At 47.8% G+C, this 21,564-nt stretch overlaps 1 protein-coding gene across 3 annotated transcripts in view; it reads right to left on the reverse strand.

Annotated features, from left to right (window-relative positions):
• GRM4 (glutamate metabotropic receptor 4) overlaps positions 1-21,564 on the reverse strand; it is a 760,688-nt gene that overhangs the window by 690,210 nt on the left and 48,914 nt on the right. For all 3 annotated transcript variants that reach the window (XM_075335864.1, XM_075335863.1, XM_075335865.1), the window contains exon 2: positions 1,077-1,711. In XM_075335864.1, the coding sequence (XP_075191979.1) occupies positions 1,077-1,568 (492 nt within the window). In that variant the 5' untranslated portion in view covers positions 1,569-1,711. The remainder of the gene's footprint in view (positions 1-1,076; positions 1,712-21,564) is intronic.

A 21,564-nucleotide genomic window follows, 5' to 3' on the forward strand; every position in this document is an offset into this window, starting at 1 on the left:
GTTGGGTTCTCCAGTGGTAAAAATAGGACCCTCTTATTTTTAATACATTAACTAATGACCTTTTATAGGAAATACAGAGTAAAATATCAATATTTGAAGATCATACCAAATTTATCGAGGGAAATAATTAATTATTACTGAGCTGGAAGCTTGAGTTGAGTAATGGTCATTCAAGCTTAATATAGATAAATGTAAGATCCTGGATGCTTTTCTTACAAAATATAATGTTACAGCTTGCTTACTAGAAAGCATAAAGGAATTGTTCCCCTATTATGGAACAACAAGCATCTTCCTCTAGTTGGGGGTTTCCCAAACTCTAATCATCATAGACCCCTAACAGATCATGTTTTCTGGATTTCCTTAGTATTCCACAGGTGTTGAAATTATTATCAAGACATCAGAAGTTGCCACAGGTTCTCTCACAGGTGCAATATTAAGGAAGTTCTGAAAAGGTGATCTGTTGGTGGCCTGTGAGGAGTGACGATTGGGAAACAATGCTATAGAGCATCATGTTAGGTTATAGGTTGAACTTGATGGATTTATGACTTCTTTCAACCTTAAAATAGACATGACCACACCTGTTCATCAGACTCCTCCATATAAAAAACAGCTTTCCAAGTGGACTATGCCTATGGACAGGTCCGGTCAGATGTTTTTCCAACAAATATCAACTACCATGTACAGAACAGAATAGCTGTGCATTTGATGAGGAAGGCCGCTTAAAGTGCAGAAGAGAAGAGAAACCTATAATATTTATATATTAACAAGTACCACAAATCAAGTCCTAAACGTGACAATCCATAAACTACAAGAAAAATATTAGTCTGTCTATTATGAAACTGAATTTTTGCAGACATCCTGCTTGAATGCCATCAAATGTAAGAGGTATTTTTTCAAGTTTAGGAATCTTTTCAACATAGATAATATTTAATTTATTGATTGAAAACCTTTGTGGAAAGATCGCTTAATTTTAATTATAAAATGACATGTCAATCATCTTAGATAGGACTAAATATCCATTAAACCATACAAGTTTGTAAACAGAAATTCTTTTTATATATTAAAAATGTACTTACCTTGAAAAGTCTCAATATATTGGCCACCATAATGGAGACAGAGCTAGAAGATGCTCCTATCACTCCAACCACCCTCTCAGGTTGAGCAATTATAGGGTTTCCTCCACTCAGACACCTAACTTCCGCCCTATCTTTGTCTATGAGCGGCTGGACAAAGCTCAGAGATTGCTCTAGAGCATGTGTATCTCGGGAACAGGTATCCAGAATTCTTGCACCCAAGGTAATATTGGGCAAAAGGTCAGGGTCAGCATTGATACGATCAAGGGCATACAGCATAGCTTCTAACCGATGTATTCCCTTCTCCTTCTTGAGTTCGCCACATGCTCTGCCATCACTTCCTCTCCCATGGACAGGGAAAAGACCTCCTAAAATGAGGTCGCCATCTATCCTTACAGAATTCATATGAGGTGAACCTTTTGGTTTGGACCAACAAGTCCATGAACCTAGAAGTACCAACGTGCATACCATTACTGTAACCTTTGGCATATCCATGATGCAGGATTTGGGTAAACCAAAAAATGTCCTTCCTCTTTCAGATTCCACTCCAAAGTCAAATTGTCCAGTAGTCTGTTTGATGACTTAAGATGCCGAGGCCATGATGCCATGCAGTTATTGGTCATGAGGCATCAGATATTCTGAAAGAAAAGATGACATAAAATAAATATATATTGAAATGGCACAACTCCATAAAACGTTTAAAGGGAACCTGTCATCAGAAATTTGGCTTTCAACCTAAAAGTTTCCCCCTCTGCAGCTCCTGGGCTGCATTCTAGTAAGGTTTCTATACTTTTTGTGCCCCCTTTTAAACCAAAATAAATACTTTATAAAACTGTACCTTTCGGTTTGAAAATCTTGTAAATCGTCCATGGGGGCGGGTCGTGTGGCGTCCGTTGCTGTATCTTACGCCGTCCCCCATGCTTCAAATCATCCCTCAGGATGCCGCCCACTGCGCCCGAGGTCCCGTGCACGCCGGGACACCTGGTGATGTGGTCTCAGGCACGAGAGTATGGGCGGCACTGTGATTGCATCGCAAGTGCACGCCCATACTTTCGTGGCCACGCTCTCCCCTCTGTACGTCGCTCAGATCCTCCGCTTCTCCTGTAGTGGCCTACTCCGCTTCTCCCATCTATTTCCTGCTGCAGGGTACGATGGGAAGGAGGTGACGTTGGGCCGGCGCAGAACGCTGGAGGCAGTGGGGGAAAGGGCGGGCACGAGAGTATGGGCGGGCACTTGCGATGCAATCACAGCGCCGCCCATAACCTCGTGCTTGCGACCACGTCACCAGGTGTCCCGTCGTGCACGGGACCTCGGGCGCAGTGGGCGGCATCCTGATGGATGATTTGAAGCATGGGGGACGGCGTAAGATACAGCAACGGACGCCAGACGGCCCGCCCCCATGGACGATTTACAAGAGTTTCAAACCGAAAGGTACAGTTTTATAAAGTATTTATTTTGGTTTAAAAGGGGGCACAAAAAGTATAGAAACCTTACTAGAATGCAGCCCATGAGCTGCAGAGGGGGAAACCTTTAGGTTGAAAGCTAAATTTCTGATGACAGGTTCCCTTTAACATTAGATGCATGTTAGGTAAATAGTTCACCTTATTTCAATGTAGATTTGTATGTGTTGGGCTTTCCCTTGCTTAATATTAATGATTAATTACTGTTTTACCATTTTACCCATTTTACCCATTTTACCTGTATATCGGAAATACATGGTGACCTATCATTTAATATTTCATATGACAATATCAAAGAAATGCATTAAGATCTTATGGTAAGGCATAGCTAGCAGCAATCAAACATCCGTAAGGGAAATAAGTCACAGTGTACTGTTCTGCCCATACATTTGACTCATCCTATATAATTAATAGTGATGAGCGAGTACTAAAAAGCTCGGGTGCTCGAAGCTCGGGCCGAGCCTCCCAAGATACTCGTGTACTCGGCCCGAGCACCGAGCCCAATGTTATCCTATGGGAGACCCGAGTATTTTTGTGAAATGACCCCCCGGCAGCATGGAGAAACCCTAAAAATGTCACAAAAGTCTCAGAAGAGTGCTCAAATGACATGGCATCAGCATGGGGAAGACCCCTTGAAGCATTTATCACTCAAAAGTCACAGATGTGAACAATTTTGTCCGAGTTTTACGCCATTTTTACGGACTCACCAGAAAACCTTCCAAAATGACACCAAAATGAATTTTCATGGCGGAAATGTTAAGGGCACATACTCAATAGTGAGATAGAGCTGGTGTATGTTACTTTTTGAGATTAATACATGAAAGATTTTACATGAAAACCTTGTGTGGCACTCCGATGTCCAAAACGCACGTTTTGTGCTTTTTACTAGCGATGTCGGTCATTTTTTTTTTTTTATTCTATCTCCCTCAGTCCGTCGGTCTGTCTCTCTCTGTCTTGTCTGTCCCCCTCTCACAGTCTGTCGGTCAGTTCCCCCCCCTCTCTCTTACTTACCGTTCCCCGATCACTGCCGCGGCGCTGCACAGCTGTTCAAACTCCGGTGGCTTTTCCTCTTTTGAAAAAGCCGGCCGCTCATTAATCAATCTCCTATTCCCTGCTGTCCTGCTTTTCGGCGCCTATGATTGGTTGCAGTGAGACACGCTCCCACACTGAGTGACAGCTGTCTCACTGCAACCAATCACAGCAGCCGGTGTGTGTATACTGTGCAGTGAAATAAATAATTAAATAATTAAAAAAAACGGCATGCGGTCCCCCCAATTTTAATACCAGCCAGATAAAGCCATACGGCTGAAGGCTGGTATTCTCAGGATGGGGAGCTCCACGTTATGGGGAGCCCCCCACCCTAACAATATCAGTCAGCAGCCGCCCAGAATTGCCGCATACATTATATGCGACAGTTCTGGGGCTGTACCCGGCTCTTCCCGATTTACCCTGGTGCGTTGGCAAATCGGGGTAATAAGGAGTTAATGGCAGCCCATAGCTGCCACTAAATCCTAGATTAATCATGTCAGGCGTCTCCCCGAGATTCCTTCCATGATTAATCTGTAAATTACAGTTAAAAAACACACACACCCGAAAAATCCTTTATTAGAAATAAAAAACACTAACAAAGTCCCTCATTACCAATTTATTAACCCCGACAAACCCTCCATGTCCGGCGTACTCCACAGTCCTCCAGCGTCGCGTCCAGCTCTGCTGCATGGAAGTGACAGGAGCTGCAGAAGACACCGCCGCTCCGGTCACCTCCACGCAGCTAATGAGATGAGTAGCGCGATCAGCTGAGCTGTCACTGAGGTTACCTGGATCCAGCGGTGGATGCAGCGGTGGCCGCGGGTAACCTCAGTGACAGCTCAGCTGATCGCGCTACTCACCGCCGCTCCAGTCAGCTCCATGCACCAACTGAGGTGAGTATAGCGATCAGCTGCTGTCACTGAGGTTAATCGCGGCACCGCTGGATCCAGCGGTGGCCGGGAGTTACCTGACTGACAGCAGCTGATCGCGCTATTCCCTTCATTAGCTGCGTGGAGGTGACCGGCGGCTTTTACTATTTTGAAAAAGCCGGCCGCTCATTAAACAATCTCCTATTCCCTGCTTTCCCCGCCCACCGGTGCCTATGATTGGTTGCAGTGAGACACGCCCCCACGCTGAGTGACAGGTGTCACACTGCACCCAATCACAGCAGCCGGTGGGCGTGTCTATACTGTGCAGTAAAATAAATTAATAAATAATTAAAAAAAAACGGCGTGCGGTCCCCCCCATTTTAATGCCAGCCAGATAAAGCCATACGGCTGAAGGCTGGTATTCTCAGGATGGGGAGCTCCACGTTATGGGGAGCCCCCCAGCCTAACAATATCAGTCAGCAGCCGCCCAGAATTGCCGCATACATTATATGCGACAGTTCTGGGGCTGTACCCGGCTCTTCCCGATTTGCCCTGGTGCTTTGGCAAATCGGGGTAATAAGGAGTTAATGGCAGCCCATAGCTGCCACTAAATCCTAGATTAATCATGTCAGGCGTCTATGAGACACCCTCCATGATTAATCTGTAAGTTACAGTAAATAAACACACACACCCGAAAAAATCCTTTATTAGAAATAAAAAACACACACACATTCCCTGGTTCACCACTTTAATCAGCCCCAAAAAGCCCTCCATGTCCGGCGTCATCCAGGATGTTCCAGCGTCGCATCCTGCGCTGCTGCATAGAGGTGACCGGAGCTGCAGAAGACACCGCCGCTCCGGTCACTTCCACGCAGCAAATGAGGTGAGTAGCGCGATCAGCTGAGCTGTCACTGAGGTTACCCGCCGTCACTGGATCCAGTGACAGCGGGTAACCTCAGTGACAGCTCAGCTGATCGCACGGCTGTCTTCATTAGCTGCGTGGAGGTGACCGGAGCGGCGGTGTCTTCTGCAGCTCCTGTCACTTCCATGCAGCAGAGCTGGACGCGACGCCGGAGTCCGTGGAGTACGCCGGACATGGAGGGTTTGTCGGGGTTAATAAATTGGTAATGAGGGACTTTGTTAGTGTTTTTTATTTCTAATAAAGGATTTTTCGGGTGTGTGTGTTTTTTAACTGTAATTTACAGATTAATCATGGAAGGAATCTCGGGGAGACGCCTGACATGATTAATCTAGGATTTAGTGGCAGCTATGGGCTACCATTAACTCCTTATTACCCCGATTTGCCAACGCACCAGGGTAAATCGGGAAGAGCCGGGTACAGTCCCAGAACTGTCGCATATAATGTATGCGGCAATTCTGGGCAGCTGTTGGCTGATATTGTTAGGGTGGGGGGCTCCCCATAACGTGGAGCTCCCCATCCTGAGAATACCAGCCTTCAGCCGTATGGCTTTATCTGGCTGGTTTTAAAAATGGGGGGAACCGCACGCCGTTTTTTTTAATTATTTAATAAATAATTAAAATTAATAATTAAAATTAATAAATAATTAAAAAAAACGGCGTGCGGTTCCCCCCATTTTTAAAACCAGCCAGATAAAGCCATACGGCTGAAGGCTGGTATTCTCAGGATGGGGAGCTCCACGTTATGGGGAGCCCCCCACCCTAACAATATCAGCCAACAGCCGCCCAGAATTGCCGCATACATTATATGCGACAGTTCTGGGACTGTACCCGGCTCTTCCCGATTTGCCCTGGTGCGTTGGCAAATCGGGGTAATAAGGAGTTATTGGCAGCCCATAGCTGCCAATAAGTCCTAGATTAATCATGTCAGGCGTCTATGAGACACCCTCCATGATTAATCTGTAAGTTACAGTAAATAAACACACACACACACCAGAAAAAATCCTTTATTAGAAATAAAAACACACACATATACCCTGGTTCACCACTTTAATCAGCCCGAAAAAGCCCTCCATGTCCGGCGTAATCCAGGATGATCCAGCGTCGCATCCAGCGCTGCTGCATGGAGGTGACCGGAGCCGCAGCACACACAGCCGCTCCGGTCACCTCCACACAGCAAATGAACACAGCCGCGCGATCAGCTGCTGTCACTGAGGTTACCCGCGGCCACCGGTGGATGCAGCGGTGACAGCGGGTAACCTCAGTGACAGCAGCTGATCGCGCGGCTGTGTTCATTTGCTGTGTGGAGGTGACAGGAGCGGCGGTGTCTGCTGCGGCTCCGGTCACCTCCATGCAGCAGCGCTGGATGCGACGCTGGATCATCCTGGAGTACGCCGGACAAGGAGGGCTTTTTCGGGCTGATTAAAGTGGTGAACCAGGGTATATGTGTGTGTTTTTTATTTCTAATAAAGGATTTTTTCGGGTGTGTGGGTTTATTTACTGTAACTTACAGATTAATCATGGAGGGTGTCTCATAGACGCATGACATGATTAATCTAGGACTTAGTGGCAGCTATGGGCTTCCAATAACTCCTTATTACCCCGATTTGCCAACGCACCAGGGTAAATCGGGAAGAGCCGGGTACAGCCCCAGAATTGTCGCATATAATGTATGCGGCAATTCTGGCCAGCTGCTGACTGATATTGTTAGGGTGGGGGGCTCCCCATAACGTGGAGCTCCCCATCCTGAGAATACCAGCCTTCAGCTGTATGGCTTTATCTGGCTGGTATTAAAATTGGGGGGAACCGCACGCCGTTTTTTTAATTATTTATTTATTTATTTTACTGCACAGTATAGACACGCCCACCGGCTGCTGTGATTGGGTGCAGTGTGACACCTGTCACTCAGCGTGGGGGCGTGTCTCACTGCAACCAATCATAGGCGCCTGTGGGCGTGGAAAGCAGGGAATATGAGATGGCTGTGTACAGAGCACAGCGCGCCGGCCGGTATAAAGGCTCGGTCACGCTGTGCAGGCCGGCCAATCACTGCAATTCCACAACTAACAGGGCTGTGGCATTGCAGTGGTCTGCCAGCCAATCCCTGCATGAGGGCTGGCTCTCAAAAGAGCGCCAACATGCAGGGATGAAGACCACGAGTAAAGCACGAGTATTGCAAAATTACTCGGTACCCGCCGAGCAGCCCGAGTACAGTGATACTCGTGCGAGTACCGAGTAGTTACAAGCATGCTCGCTCATCACTAATAATTAACCATCTCATAATGTAAACAGATGAATATTGCAAATGCTGATTTATAATTATATACTGCCTTTTGCTGCTAAATGTGTTTTGAGTCATTCCAATAAATATTATTTTTCCCAAATTAGACCTTAAAATTATGATTTACCATATATTGTAGTTGCGCCTGCTGTACCATATCGTAAAAATAAAATCTATATACAGTATATAAAAAGAGTAAATACACCCCTCACATTTTTGTAAATATTTTATTAGATCTTTTCATTGGACAACACTGAAGATATGACACTTTGATACAATGTAAAGTAGTCAGTGTACAACTTGTATAACAATGTAAATTTGGTGTGACCTCTAAATAACTGAACAAACAGCCATTTGTCAAAACTACTGGCAACAAAAGTGAGTGCACCCCCAAATGAAAATAACAAAATTGTACCCAAAAGTGTTAATATTTTGTGCAGACATCATTATTTTCAAGCACTACCTTAACTCTCTTGGGCATGGAGTTCACTGTAGCTTCACAGTAGCTGATGGATGTTAGAGACCTTGTGCTCCTCCACCTTCTGTTTGAGGATGCCCCATAGATGCTCAATAGGTTTAGGACTAGAGACATGCTTGGCCAGTCCAGCACCTTTACCCTCAGCTTCTTTAGTAAGGCAGTGGACATCTTGGAGGTGTGTTTGCGGTCGTTATCATATTGGAATATGAAGGGAGGGGCTCATGCTTTGCTTCAGTATGTCAGAGTACATGTTGGCATTCATGGTTACTTGAACAAACTGTAGCTCCCCACAGCTGGTAGCACTCATACAGACCCAAACCATGACATACCCACCATCATGCTTGACTGTAGGCAAGACACAATTGTCTTTACTCCTCACTTTGTTGCCACCATATGATCCAAATAAGTTTATTTAAGTCTCATCAGACCACAGAACACGGTTCCAGTAATATATGTGCTTTGTCTGCTTGTCTTCACCAGACTGTTTGAGGGCTTTGATGTGCATCATGTTTAGAAGAGGGTTCCTTCTGGGATGAGAGCCATGCAGACCACCACATGACCAACACGTGATGTTCCCCATCCCCAAGGGGTACATAAGGACCAATTGGCATAGCATAACACTGACACTTCCTGTACACGTGGGCGCAGGGAAGTACAAGGAGGAAGACGGAGCAGGCCATGCACACCTAGCTCTTTCACAACCCCGACAGGCTGACAGACCCTTTTCCATAGCTCCAGTGAAACAGGATTCTGCCAGTCTGGTAGGATTCAACCACTTCCTTGTTAAATATAGACCTGGTCCATTAGCAGGACGATATCGGACTAGAAACCAGCCAAGGTAGCGTGTAATGTTAAACCAAGTTCACAGACATGGGGTGCAAGGATTGAGATAAAAGAAACAGCCAAAGATTAAATAATATACTTAAGCGCCTTAAGGGCACACTAGATAATATACTATAAACAAGATGAAATTTACGGATATTATGTCAGAAGTACAATTACAGATAAGTTAGGCCGCTTTCATATTGCGTTTTCACCTACGTTCACTGGTCCCGTCAAGGCATCCATCCGAACCCCCCTCCCCCCCTCAAAATGTGTTTCAGACGCATACACCGACGGCCATTGACTATAATGGAGCAGACAGAGTCAGCGTATGCTCTGTCTTGCACCATTTTTGGGCATATACGTTTTCTGCAGGCAGACACCCGAACGTAGTTTACTAGATTCGGGTGTCAGCCTACAGAAAACGTATATGCCCAAAAATGGTGCAAGACAGAGCATACGCTGACTCCATCTGCTCATTATAGTCAATGGCCCTGTTGGCATATGCGTACGATACATGTTTTGCAGTGGGGAGGGGGGTTCAGACAGATGCCCCGACAGGACCAGTGAACGTAGGTGAAAACGCAATGTGAAAGCGACCTTATGGTTGCAAACAGATACACAGATTGATCAGTTACCTTGTTCCTTTATGGCTAGGCCTGGTGCTGACTCAACACATGGGGATGCTGTGGAGCCACTGGTTTCCTTGAGACTTTCCCCACATGTGACTCGACATGACCTCCCAGAGAACAGACGATATGTGCCCTTTCATTTTTATGAACCTATGTACCTCCCATGTACTGCCCCCTTTATGACTAAGACTGGGCTTTGCTTCCAGTTTCCAGAAAGTTATGAATTGGAATTTTTCTCCATATCTACACCCCTGAGTGTGCCAAGCGGAAGACATGCCCATCATATTTCTAGTTATGATTTGATCTATCTATGGATAGGAAACACGGGGTGCCTATTGTCTTCCTATGGCCAGTTATTAATTATCAACTGGTATGCATGTCCCACAATTTAGGGAAAATATGTGTGATGTGACCTTGTCATCAGGAAGCTGGAAATATGCCTGGCCTATCTGTGGGAGTCATGCACTCCCCAATATTGTAGCTCTTACACAAGAGCCTCAAATTCTGAGCAATCTTGTTTGAATCTGTATGTAAAACTTGTAGTTGTCAGCCTATCCCTTAGCTAAATTACTCTTGACAGCAGGGGGCCTTGTTCTACTCAGGAACTCTTCCTGACTCTTGATTACTTTTGTCACCCTGCCATTTGTTCCTTGTGGCAGAGCAGGATGTGTGTTAATGGAAGTGACAGCTGGCTGACCTGTATGAATATCATATTCCTCAGAATATTCCTCACAAACCTCTTGATATGATGGTGAGCATGTACACTTAACTCCTTTGGTTGACCATGGCGAAGCATATTCTGAGTGGAACCTCTGTTGAGTAACCGCTGTTTGGTCTTGGCCACCATGCTGTAGTTCAGTTTCAGAGTGTTGGCAGTCTTTTTATAGCTTAGGCCATCTTTATGTAGAGCAGCAATTATTTTTTTCAGATGCTCAGAGAATTCTTTGCCATGAGGTGCCATGTTGAACGTCCAGTGACCAGTATGAGAGAGTGTGTGAGCGATAACACCACAAGTAACACACGTGCTCCCCATTCTCACCTGAGACCTTGTAACACTGAGTCACATGATAATGGGAGTAAACTAGCTAATTGAACACAATTTGGTCATTTTCACTTAAGGGTGTACTCACTTTTTTGCTAGTGTTTTAGACATTACTGTGAGTTCAGTTATTTAAAGTGACACCAAATTTACACTGTTATACAAGCTGTACATTAATTATTTTACATTGTACCAAAATGTCATATCTTTAGCGTCGTCCCATGAAAATATATAATAAAATATTTACAAAAATATGAGGGGTGTACTCACTTTTGTGATAAACTGTAAGTCTTATCACTAATAATTTACATAGTGCTTCCAAACTACAACATCACAAAACCAATAACCAATGGAATCCTGGGCCTTGTAAATTGATATCCTTAATTATTCATTATAGGCAGACATGATTAACATACACACAATGTTAAAAATCACTGACAATGTAATATAAGAAAAACAATTTGATCCACAACACGATGCCCTGAATAAAGTCAATTGCAAATTCAATGGGATGACAATCAGGTGTGAGTGGACGATCTGTTCTAAAGAACAGAGCTCTACTGGCACAAGAGCCTCTCTGTGAAAAGGCTGTCTGCATCACTAGAGTGCTAGTTTCTTTCTCCGTGAAGAGGCTATTTCTAGATTTAATTCCTCGAGGGAGCATTGCGTGGCCTATAAGCCTCGTTTTGCTAACTTGTTGCTTTCTATATGGCGCTTTACCCCTTAAGCCCCCAGAGGAATTCCAAACATAAAAAGTTTTTGTAAAGGTCTCCAGTGCACTAAGGGTTATTAGCAGGCGCTGTCCCTCCAAATAAAACCAAGACTAGATAACATTAAAATATTTATTCCAATAAGAACAAATATGCATGTCAAGGTTAGGATGACCTCCTCTTCAGGTTTCTTGGTACATTAGAGGCCATAAGTGTCTGGCCAAGAGATGCTCTTATGTGTTTATTGTTCAGCTGGATGAAATATCACAGTTTGCAGAGCTATTTCATAAACCAACGAGGGGCACCAGATACCACTGTATGCCTAGAGAATGAAATCCATCTGATACATGTCAGGAAAGAATCTACATAGCTATCTCCATTGGAAATTGCAAAATGCAGTGCGACGGGTAATGAAGCTGTAAATAATCCATGCAGGTTTCTTGTTTCCAAACTGAGGAAGCTGAGGGGGCTTCATCAGCACATTGTGTACTATCTGTAAGTGTGAAAATAGGTTATCCATGGAAAATTCTAACATTCATATATACTATCAGACTCACGCAGAACAGCTGCAGATAAGAATAATTACAGGCTACATGAAAGGTATACATTCCTTTAAATTCTAAATAGAAAATAATCCAAACAATAAGGTAAATTACACATCCTATAATGTCATCCAAAGTCAAAGAAATGTTCATTCTAAATTGGCTATTTATATTAGAAAATGTTCAGACTTTATAAATATAAGAAATGTAAAATGTTAATGTATTTATTAGCGAATATAAATGGTAATGAGTCGGGGCCTTATTTGACATTTTATGGACTATGAAATATTTTTCAATTATGACAGGTGTTATGTTATGTACACCCGTCGTAATGAAGAGAACACTGGAGTAAGATGTGCCGAATTCATTAGGAGACAGGCATCCTTTAATTCATTTGGGGCATCTGACTATCAAAAATGTACAACAAATGTACTCCACCATTGAAGAATAAAGTATGCTGAATTTATTGGGTGCGCTTGGCCCACCCCATGGCACGTAAGCTCCATTCACTTTAAAAAATGTTGTAGGAATGGTCAGGAAGGGTGTTCAAATGGCAAAAGTCATAACATTTTGACACAACTTTAGATTGAAAATAAATATTGCTACATTTTAAGCAATTTTAAGACAGGATTATGGCTGTTCAGTGAATCAGGGTCTTAAAGGGGTATTCCCATCTCCAATATCCTATCCCAATATGTAGTAGGTGTAATAATAAGAATATTAGCAAATACCTCCAGTTAGAAATGTAATATAGTTCTCCTGATATAGCCATGTCTCTTACCTCATGTGCAGGACATTGCAGCTTAGGTATCTTTGGTTACATCCACTCATATAGTGACAGGTAATTAATTGTTCACAGTCATGCCCATGAATACCTAAGTTGCAATGCCCTGCACATGAGGCAGAGACATGGCTATATCAGGAGAATTATACTAAATTTCTAATTGGAGTTATTTGCTAATATTATTATTACACCTACTACATATTGGGATAGGATCTTGGAGATGGGAATAACCCTTTATAGAGTAAAGGGGGCTTTACACGCTACGATATCGTTAATGTTTTATGGTCGGGGTCACGTTGTTAGTGTCGCACATCCGGCGTCATTAATGTCGCACATCCGGCGCCATTAACAATATCGCAGCGTGTAACACTTACCAGCGATCTTAAGCGACCTCAAAAATGGTGAAAATCGTTCACCATGGAGAGGTCGTCCCAAAACTAAAAATCGGTAATGGTTGATTATCGATGTGGTTCGTCGCTCCTGCGGCAGCACACATCGCTGTGTGTGACACCGAAGGAGCGAGGAACGTCTCCTTACCTGCCGCTGGCCACAATGCGGAAGGAAGGAGGTGGGCGGGATGTTACGTCCCGCTCATCTCTGCCCCTCCTCTTTGATTGGCCGTCCGCTTAGTGACGTCGCGATGACGTTGCTGTGATGCCGAAGGTCCCTCCCCCTTGAGGGAGGGATTGTTTGGCAGTCACAGCGATGCCGCCGACCAGGTAAATACGTGTGACGCTGCCATAGCGATAATGTTTGCTGCGGCAGCAATCACACGAAATCACATGCACCACGGGGGCGGGTGCTTTTGCGTACGATATCGCTAGCAATTGCTAGCAACATCGTAGCGTGTAAAGCCCACTTTACTGTTGGTTCAGGAGAAATTGCAGCAGAATGTCTGTGTCTGCCTCTAGCTCTTCCCTCCTCCTCCTCCCCACTCCATAGAACTTCATGAGCACAAACTGTCATCTCCTGCAAAAATAAGGTAACAGTCTGCATTCAATGAAAACAGATTTTACCACTAAATTGCAAATACTGATCAGTCCAGAGGGAGAAAGAGGCCGAATTCTCTAATAACATATTACAAAGTTTCTTATTTTCATCTGCACTATTAATTTAATGGGGGTGGAATACATTGACGGTAACTCTTTAGACTTTAATTTACATTATAGAAGGGAATCTTATGACATCACATATTGCCTGTATGTAAGTAAAAAGTAAGCTATTATTTAAGGACACAGGATGCTAGAAACATCAAACTGACAAACTGATTCAGAAAAATGACCTTTCATCAGCTGCTATTATTTATACATTAGATGCAGACTAATCTGTAAGATGTTTCTACAGGAAATTAATGGAAGATTATTGAGCGATGGCACCATTTAAAAGTATCATTATAAAAAATATTTAAAACAACAGAGGGTTAAGGCCCTGTCACACACAGAGATAAATCTGCGGCAGATCTGTGGTTGCAGTGAAATTGTGGACAGTCAGTGTCAGGTTTGTATGGGGAGATAAGGTATGCACACCAGTGACTATGTAAGGGGAATACATGAAATAGCAGAAACTGCTGTGTGAATACTGACTTGAAAAATCCAATAGCTATATGCAAGAGTGAATATGTGAAAAATGGAATCTGCATTACTGCGATGAACATATGAATCAAGAGAAATTTAGCTACTGAATTGATCAATGCAATAGAGCCCCAACACTACGCCAAAGTATTTCTCTACGTTGGGGTCCCTAGCTTGTGTGTGTCCTCTCATGCAGTTAAAAAACCTACCGTGTATGGGAAGCTGAGACCCATACCGTGTATGGGAAGCTGAGACCCATACTGTGTATGGGTCTCAGCTTCCCATACACGGTAGGTTTTTTAACTGCATGAGAGGACACACACAAGCTAGGGACCCCAACGTAGAGAAATACTTTGGCGTAGTGTTGGGGCTCTATTGCATTGATCAATTCAGTAGCTAAATTTCTCTTGATTCATATGTTCATGGCAGTAATGCAGATTCCATTTTTCACATATTCACTCTTGCATATAGCTATTGGATTTTTCAAGTCAGTATTCACACAGCAGTTTCTGCTATTTCATGTATTCCCCTTACATAGTCACTGGTGTGCATACCTTATCTCCCCATATTGATGTTTTTTTAGGTTTTTGCACCCAGTTCGGACTTAGAATGGTGTTCCAAACGTTATTCCTAAGTGTCAGGTTTGTGACTATGTACAAATGGAACAATATGCCCATGATTTCACTGCAACCACAGATCTGAAAAAGATTTATCTGTGTGTGATGGGGCCTTTACTTGACGTGGTTGTCTCAAGAGGAGCCTTGTATTTCATAGCTAGGATAGGAAGGAGCCACTCCTTGTTGGTGTCTCCTGCTCCTGCCATAGTGGGGGCTCTCGAGCAGAGGAACCCCTTTTCTGAAGAGCTTATGGACAAGCAGGGGCGGACGGGTCATTGACGCAGGGGGGCAATTGCCCCCTGGGCTGGTCTATGAGCTGTAGTTTCGGGCCGCCCGGCCACCTATCTCATTGGTGTGAGTGGCTGCTGCAGCCCCTAAGCTCCCTCTCTGCAGTGACAGGAGGCTGGCGGCTGCACATACTGCTGTACGAAAGCAGCATTCTGCCACTCACCCGGAGCAGACCAGGCGGAGCGTCAGTTCAAAAGAGTTGATTCCTGACTTCCTGCAGTGTTCTGCTCTCCACTGAGGCCAGTTCCACTGCATATACAGACACTTTTTTGAAGGTAAATATACATAAGTGGTTCTGTGTTTGTGCTTTGTTTATATGGACTGGCTGTGTGTGTGTGTGTGTGTGTGTGTGTGTGTGTGTGTGTGTGTGTGTGTGTGTGTGTGCGCGTGCGATGTAAGGTATGTATATGAGGCCTGGCTGTGTGTGTGTGTGTGTGTACATAGGAGGCCTGTATGTGTGCATATAGGAGGCCTTGCTGTGTGTGTGTGTGTGTGTGTGTGTGTGTGCGTGTACATAGGAGGCCTGTATGTGTGCATATAGGAGGCCTGGTTGTGTGTGTGTGTGTGTGTACGTACGTGTGTGTGTATATAAGAGGCCTGGCTGTGTATGTGTGTGTGTGTGTGTGGCGCCCCGGAGGCTTCCGTCGCCACAGGTCATTGCACCCCATCTGCGGTGTGATGCCCCATTCTGGGAGAGGAAGAGAGTGAACTCCGGTCCCCTGGTAAATTCACACTACACCCATTGCTAGGGACACACAGGACCAGGGAAAGTGGCAGGCAACCCTCCCATGCTGCATGCTGAGAGGGGCTGTAAGACCCATCCCTGCTCCCATAGGGTGGTAGCTTAGCAACTGGGGAGGTGGGAGGAGCCACCAGAGAGCAGATAGAGAAAGGAAGGTCAAGTTAGTTTCAGTTTACCTCAGGGAGTGAAAGAGTGAGGAGCCAGCATGTAGTTGGAGAAGAAGAACGAGAGCAAGGAGGGAGGAGGAGGCCTGCTGGAGGCAGGCAAGGAGGAAAGAAAGAAAGAAAGAAAGAAAGAAAGAAGGAAAGAAAGGCTCCAAGTCAGTCAGGAGCAGAGGAACTGAAGGAGACGCTTCCTGGTGAAGATCCTGGGACCCAGAGGTCCAGGTGACACCACGCAGAGAAGGAAAGAAAGGGTCGCAGGGCCGCGGGTAGTCCTGTAGGTACCACGAGCAGTCCTTGTTGGGTACCGAAGCCGAGGGCCCAGAGGCGCTACGAGTAGCTGCAGGCTGCGGTGGCCTGGTCCACAGTGACATCGGTGGAGTGATTAGCTGCGACAGGGGACGGTCCCTAGAGACTGGAGGAGTGAAAAGACAATCTCCAAACAGTAAAAACCGAGGCCCAGGGAATTGCAAGCTCCCAGGGCCAGAACCCAGAGCAGACCTTCAGAAAAGGGGTAATCAGCCGACAGGTGACCCCCCAGCCTGGAGGCTGTAATGGAGGCCAAGCCAAGTCCATCTAACTAAGGCAAGGCTAGTGAAGACAGCAGAGAAAGAGACACTAAGAGAAGGGTACCGGATTTCACGCTCTGAATCATCCAGAAACGGCGGAGGTCCCTGACAGAGGTCCCAGCAGTCCAAGGGTCCTGCTGCCCTGACAAGAACTGTGAGTAAAAGAACTTGAACTGCACCCTTGGAGTTGCCTCTGTTATTTCTGCTGCATAGACACTCACAAGCACCAACTGTGCCCCGGGCATTGCTCCACCTGTGGGGAGCAGTACTACCATTGCTGCCATAACATCATCCCGGTGGCCTCACACAGCAGCGGCGGCTTAATAGCCGCATACTACAGGTGGCGTCACGAACACAAACTTTATTCAACAAGCCACATATAGTACTGACACCCACCAGGGCCACGGAGCCGGGCCCAGCCACCACTGACTACCACCGGACTAGTCCGGCCCGGCACCGGGTGTCCCATAGCCCTGGGGTGGGCGAGTCAACTTTTGGCGTCACGAACAGGATCTCGTGCCCGGTCCAACCGGGTACTGTGCGCCTGAAGAACCGTGTGACAGACAGTGTACTTTGCTGAGAAACCGCCGCCATTAGCGCTGCTGAGAGCGGGAAGAAGGGGGGCGTGCAAGAAGAAAGGGCGCGAAGAGAAGCCCCGCCCCCTTGTCCAAGAAAAGCACGCAAAGCGGTGCCCGCCATAGAAGGCGGAGGAAGAAAAGATGGCGCGTGAAGAAGCTAAAAGGATGGACGCCGAGCAACGAGCGGCCAGAGGAGGAGTGGCCGAGCCGGGACACGCACCTCAGAACCGGGTTGTGTCCTGCGTCCTGGAGAGCGGAGAAGATCCAGCAGCCGCTGCAGAGCCGGGTAAAGAGAGTGACACCCCCAGCCGGCGGAACCCGGATTACCAGGTGGGGTTCCTGCCCGGTCCTCCTGCAGGCGCGCGTGCCACGACCGCAGCTCCGATACCAGCACCCTGCAGCAAGACAGCGACCACCAGAACACCGGAGATGCTACTGAGGGGTGAGTCATTTAATGCCCCTGCCAGCGCGAGAGCCCCAACCCCCGCTGCCATGCCCGCGGTCCCTGGAGGGACGCCCGGCACGGCGACGCTGATCCGGGCCGCAGCTACGCCAAGTGCGGCCCGCCAAGATCTCACCGCCGGAGCGACACCCATCCACACCGCAGCAGCGACTCCAACCCAGGCCGCCGCCATGCCAAGCGCGGCCCGCCAAGACAAGGAGGCAGCCCCGGAAGAGCCAGAGTGGCGCCGTATGGCTGGTAACCCCCTGCAAGCCAGCAGCCTCGCGCCAGCCAGTAACCCTATGCAAGCCAGCAGCACTACCTCAGAGCAGGCCCAGGCCGCAGCATCTTGCAGCAGGCCTGCTACAGCCACGCAGGAGACGCAGACTGTGCTGACCGCTGTCTACCTGCTGCCGGGTGGGGAGCCGGAGAAGAATCCCTACATGTAAAGAAGTAAGGAGTTGCTGAACTGTATATAGCCCCTGTCTGCCCCTTATTCTTTTCGAAGATGACACCCTTTCCTGCTGTACTGCCCCTGATGCTTTTTGAAGACGTCACCCCCATGTTATGTGCTACCGGGCCACTGAACTGGAATGTGGGCCCCGGTGGAAGTGTATGTGTTATGTCCTACCAGGCCTCTGGACTTAGTGGCTGGTATGTTGTGTATGTGTCTTATGTAACCAGGCCATTGGACTTAATGGCTGGTCGATTGTCCCATTATTGTTTGATTGAAAGAAACGAACTGCCGGGCTACTGGACTTGTAGTAGCCAAAGATGTAATTAGTTGCACCCGTTGTGCCCCCTACCAGAATTATGGGGGATTTGCCTGAACCGTGCAATGGACTGGAAGTGCACACATAGTTTCTTTATAAGAAGTTTGCAACGTTCATGATATGTGCCTCCCATAAAGGGAAGAAATGTTTTACAGTTTATGTTATTGCATACCAAAAATGTTTTGCAGTTCTCCATATGTTTTTGTTGTTTTTCAGCCCGAGGACGTGCTGGGATTTGCTGTGGGGGAGTGTGGCGCCCCTGAGGCTTCCGTCGCCACAGGTCATTGCACCCCATCTGCGGTGTGATGCCCCATTCTGGGAGAGGAAGAAAGTGAACTCCGGTCCCCTGGTAAATTCACACTACACCCATTGCTAGGGACACACAGGACCAGGGAAAGTGGCAGGCAACCCTCCCATGCTGCATGCTGAGAGGGGCTGTAAGACCCATCCCTGCTCCCATAGGGTGGTAGCTTAGCAACTGGGGAGGTGGGAGGAGCCACCAGAGAGCAGATAGAGAAAGGAAGGTCAAGTTAGTTTCAGTTTACCTCAGGGAGTGAAAGAGTGAGGAGCCAGCATGTAGTTGGAGAAGAAGAACGAGAGCAAGGAGGGAGGAGGAGGCCTGCTGGAGGCAGGCAAGGAGGAAAGAAAGAAAGAAAGAAAGAAGGAAAGAAAGGCTCCAAGTCAGTCAGGAGCAGAGGAACTGAAGGAGACGCTTCCTGGTGAAGATCCTGGGACCCAGAGGTCCAGGTGACACCACGCAGAGAAGGAAAGAAAGGGTCGCAGGGCCGCGGGTAGTCCTGTAGGTACCACGAGCAGTCCTTGTTGGGTACCGAAGCCGAGGGCCCAGAGGCGCTACGAGTAGCTGCAGGCTGCGGTGGCCTGGTCCACAGTGACATCGGTGGAGTGATTAGCTGCGACAGGGGACGGTCCCTAGAGACTGGAGGAGTGAAAAGACAATCTCCAAACAGTAAAAACCGAGGCCCAGGGAATTGCAAGCTCCCAGGGCCAGAACCCAGAGCAGACCTTCAGAAAAGGGGTAATCAGCCGACAGGTGACCCCCCAGCCTGGAGGCTGTAATGGAGGCCAAGCCAAGTCCATCTAACTAAGGCAAGGCTAGTGAAGACAGCAGAGAAAGAGACACTAAGAGAAGGGTACCGGATTTCACGCTCTGAATCATCCAGAAATGGCGGAGGTCCCTGACAGAGGTCCCAGCAGTCCAAGGGTCCTGCTGCCCTGACAAGAACTGTGAGTAAAAGAACTTGAACTGCACCCTTGGAGTTGCCTCTGTTATTTCTGCTGCATAGACACTCACAAGCACCAACTGTGCCCCGGGCATTGCTCCACCTGTGGGGAGCAGTACTACCATTGCTGCCATAACATCATCCCGGTGGCCTCACACAGCAGCGGCGGCTTAATAGCCGCATACCACAGGTGGCGTCACGAACACAAACTTTATTCAACAAGCCACATATAGTACTGACACCCACCAGGGCCACGGAGCCGGGCCCAGCCACCACTGACTACCACCGGACTAGTCCGGCCCGGCACCGGGTGTCCCATAGCCCTGGGGTGGGCGAGTCAACTTTTGGCGTCACGAACAGGATCTCGTGCCCGGTCCAACCGGGTACTGTGCGCCTGAAGAACCGTGTGACAGACAGTGTACTTTGCTGAGAAACCGCCGCCATTAGCGCTGCTGAGAGCGGGAAGAAGGGGGGCGTGCAAGAAGAAAGGGCGCGAAGAGAAGCCCCGCCCCCTTGTCCAAGAAAAGCACGCGAAGCGGTGCCCGCCATAGAAGGCGGAGGAAGAAAAGATGGCGCGTGAAGAAGCTAAAAGGATGGACGCCGAGCAACGAGCGGCCAGAGGAGGAGTGGCCGAGCCGGGACACGCACCTCAGAACCGGGTTGTGTCCTGCGTCCTGGAGAGCGGAGAAGATCCAGCAGCCGCTGCAGAGCCGGGTAAAGAGAGTGACACCCCCAGCCGGCGGAACCCGGATTGTCAGGTGGGGTTCCTGCCCGGTCCTCCTGCAGGCGCGCGTGCCACGACCGCAGCTCCGATACCAGCACCCTGCAGCAAGACAGCGACCACCAGAACACCGGAGATGCTACTGAGGGGTGAGTCATTTAATGCCCCTGCCAGCGCGAGAGCCCCAACCCCCGCTGCCATGCCCGCGGTCCCTGGAGGGACGCCCGGCACGGCGACGCTGATCCGGGCCGCAGCTACGCCAAGTGCGGCCCGCCAAGATCTCACCGCCGGAGCGACACCCATCCACACCGCAGCAGCGACTCCAACCCAGGCCGCCGCCATGCCAAGCGCGGCCCGCCAAGACAAGGAGGCAGCCCCGGAAGAGCCAGAGTGGCGCCGTATGGCTGGTAACCCCCTGCAAGCCAGCAGCCTCGCGCCAGCCAGTAACCCTATGCAAGCCAGCAGCACTACCTCAGAGCAGGCCCAGGCCGCAGCATCTTGCAGCAGGCCTGCTACAGCCACGCAGGAGACGCAGACTGTGCTGACCGCTGTCTACCTGCTGCCGGGTGGGGAGCCGGAGAAGAATCCCTACATGTAAAGAAGTAAGGAGTTGCTGAACTGTATATAGCCCCTGTCTGCCCCTTATTCTTTTCGAAGATGACACCCTTTCCTGCTGTACTGCCCCTGATGCTTTTTGAAGACGTCACCCCCATGTTATGTGCTACCGGGCCACTGAACTGGAATGTGGGCCCCGGTGGAAGTGTATGTGTTATGTCCTACCAGGCCTCTGGACTTAGTGGCTGGTATGTTGTGTATGTGTCTAATGTAACCAGGCCATTGGACTTAATGGCTGGTCGATTGTCCCATTATTGTTTGATTGAAAGAAACGAACTGCCGGGCTACTGGACTTGTAGTAGCCAAAGATGTAATTAGTTGCACCCGTTGTGCCCCCTACCAGAATTATGGGGGATTTGCCTGAACCGTGCAATGGACTGGAAGTGCACACATAGTTTCTTTATAAGAAGTTTGCAACGTTCATGATATGTGCCTCCCATAAAGGGAAGAAATGTTTTACAGTTTATGTTATTGCATACCAAAAATGTTTTGCAGTTCTCCATATGTTTTTGTTGTTTTTCAGCCCGAGGACGTGCTGGGATTTGCTGTGGGGGAGTGTGGCGCCCCTGAGGCTTCCGTCGCCACAGGTCATTGCACCCCATCTGCGGTGTG

Source organism: Anomaloglossus baeobatrachus, chromosome 2 (assembly GCF_048569485.1).
Source record: "Anomaloglossus baeobatrachus isolate aAnoBae1 chromosome 2, aAnoBae1.hap1, whole genome shotgun sequence".
In the NCBI taxonomy this organism is placed as follows: domain Eukaryota; kingdom Metazoa; phylum Chordata; class Amphibia; order Anura; family Aromobatidae; genus Anomaloglossus; species Anomaloglossus baeobatrachus.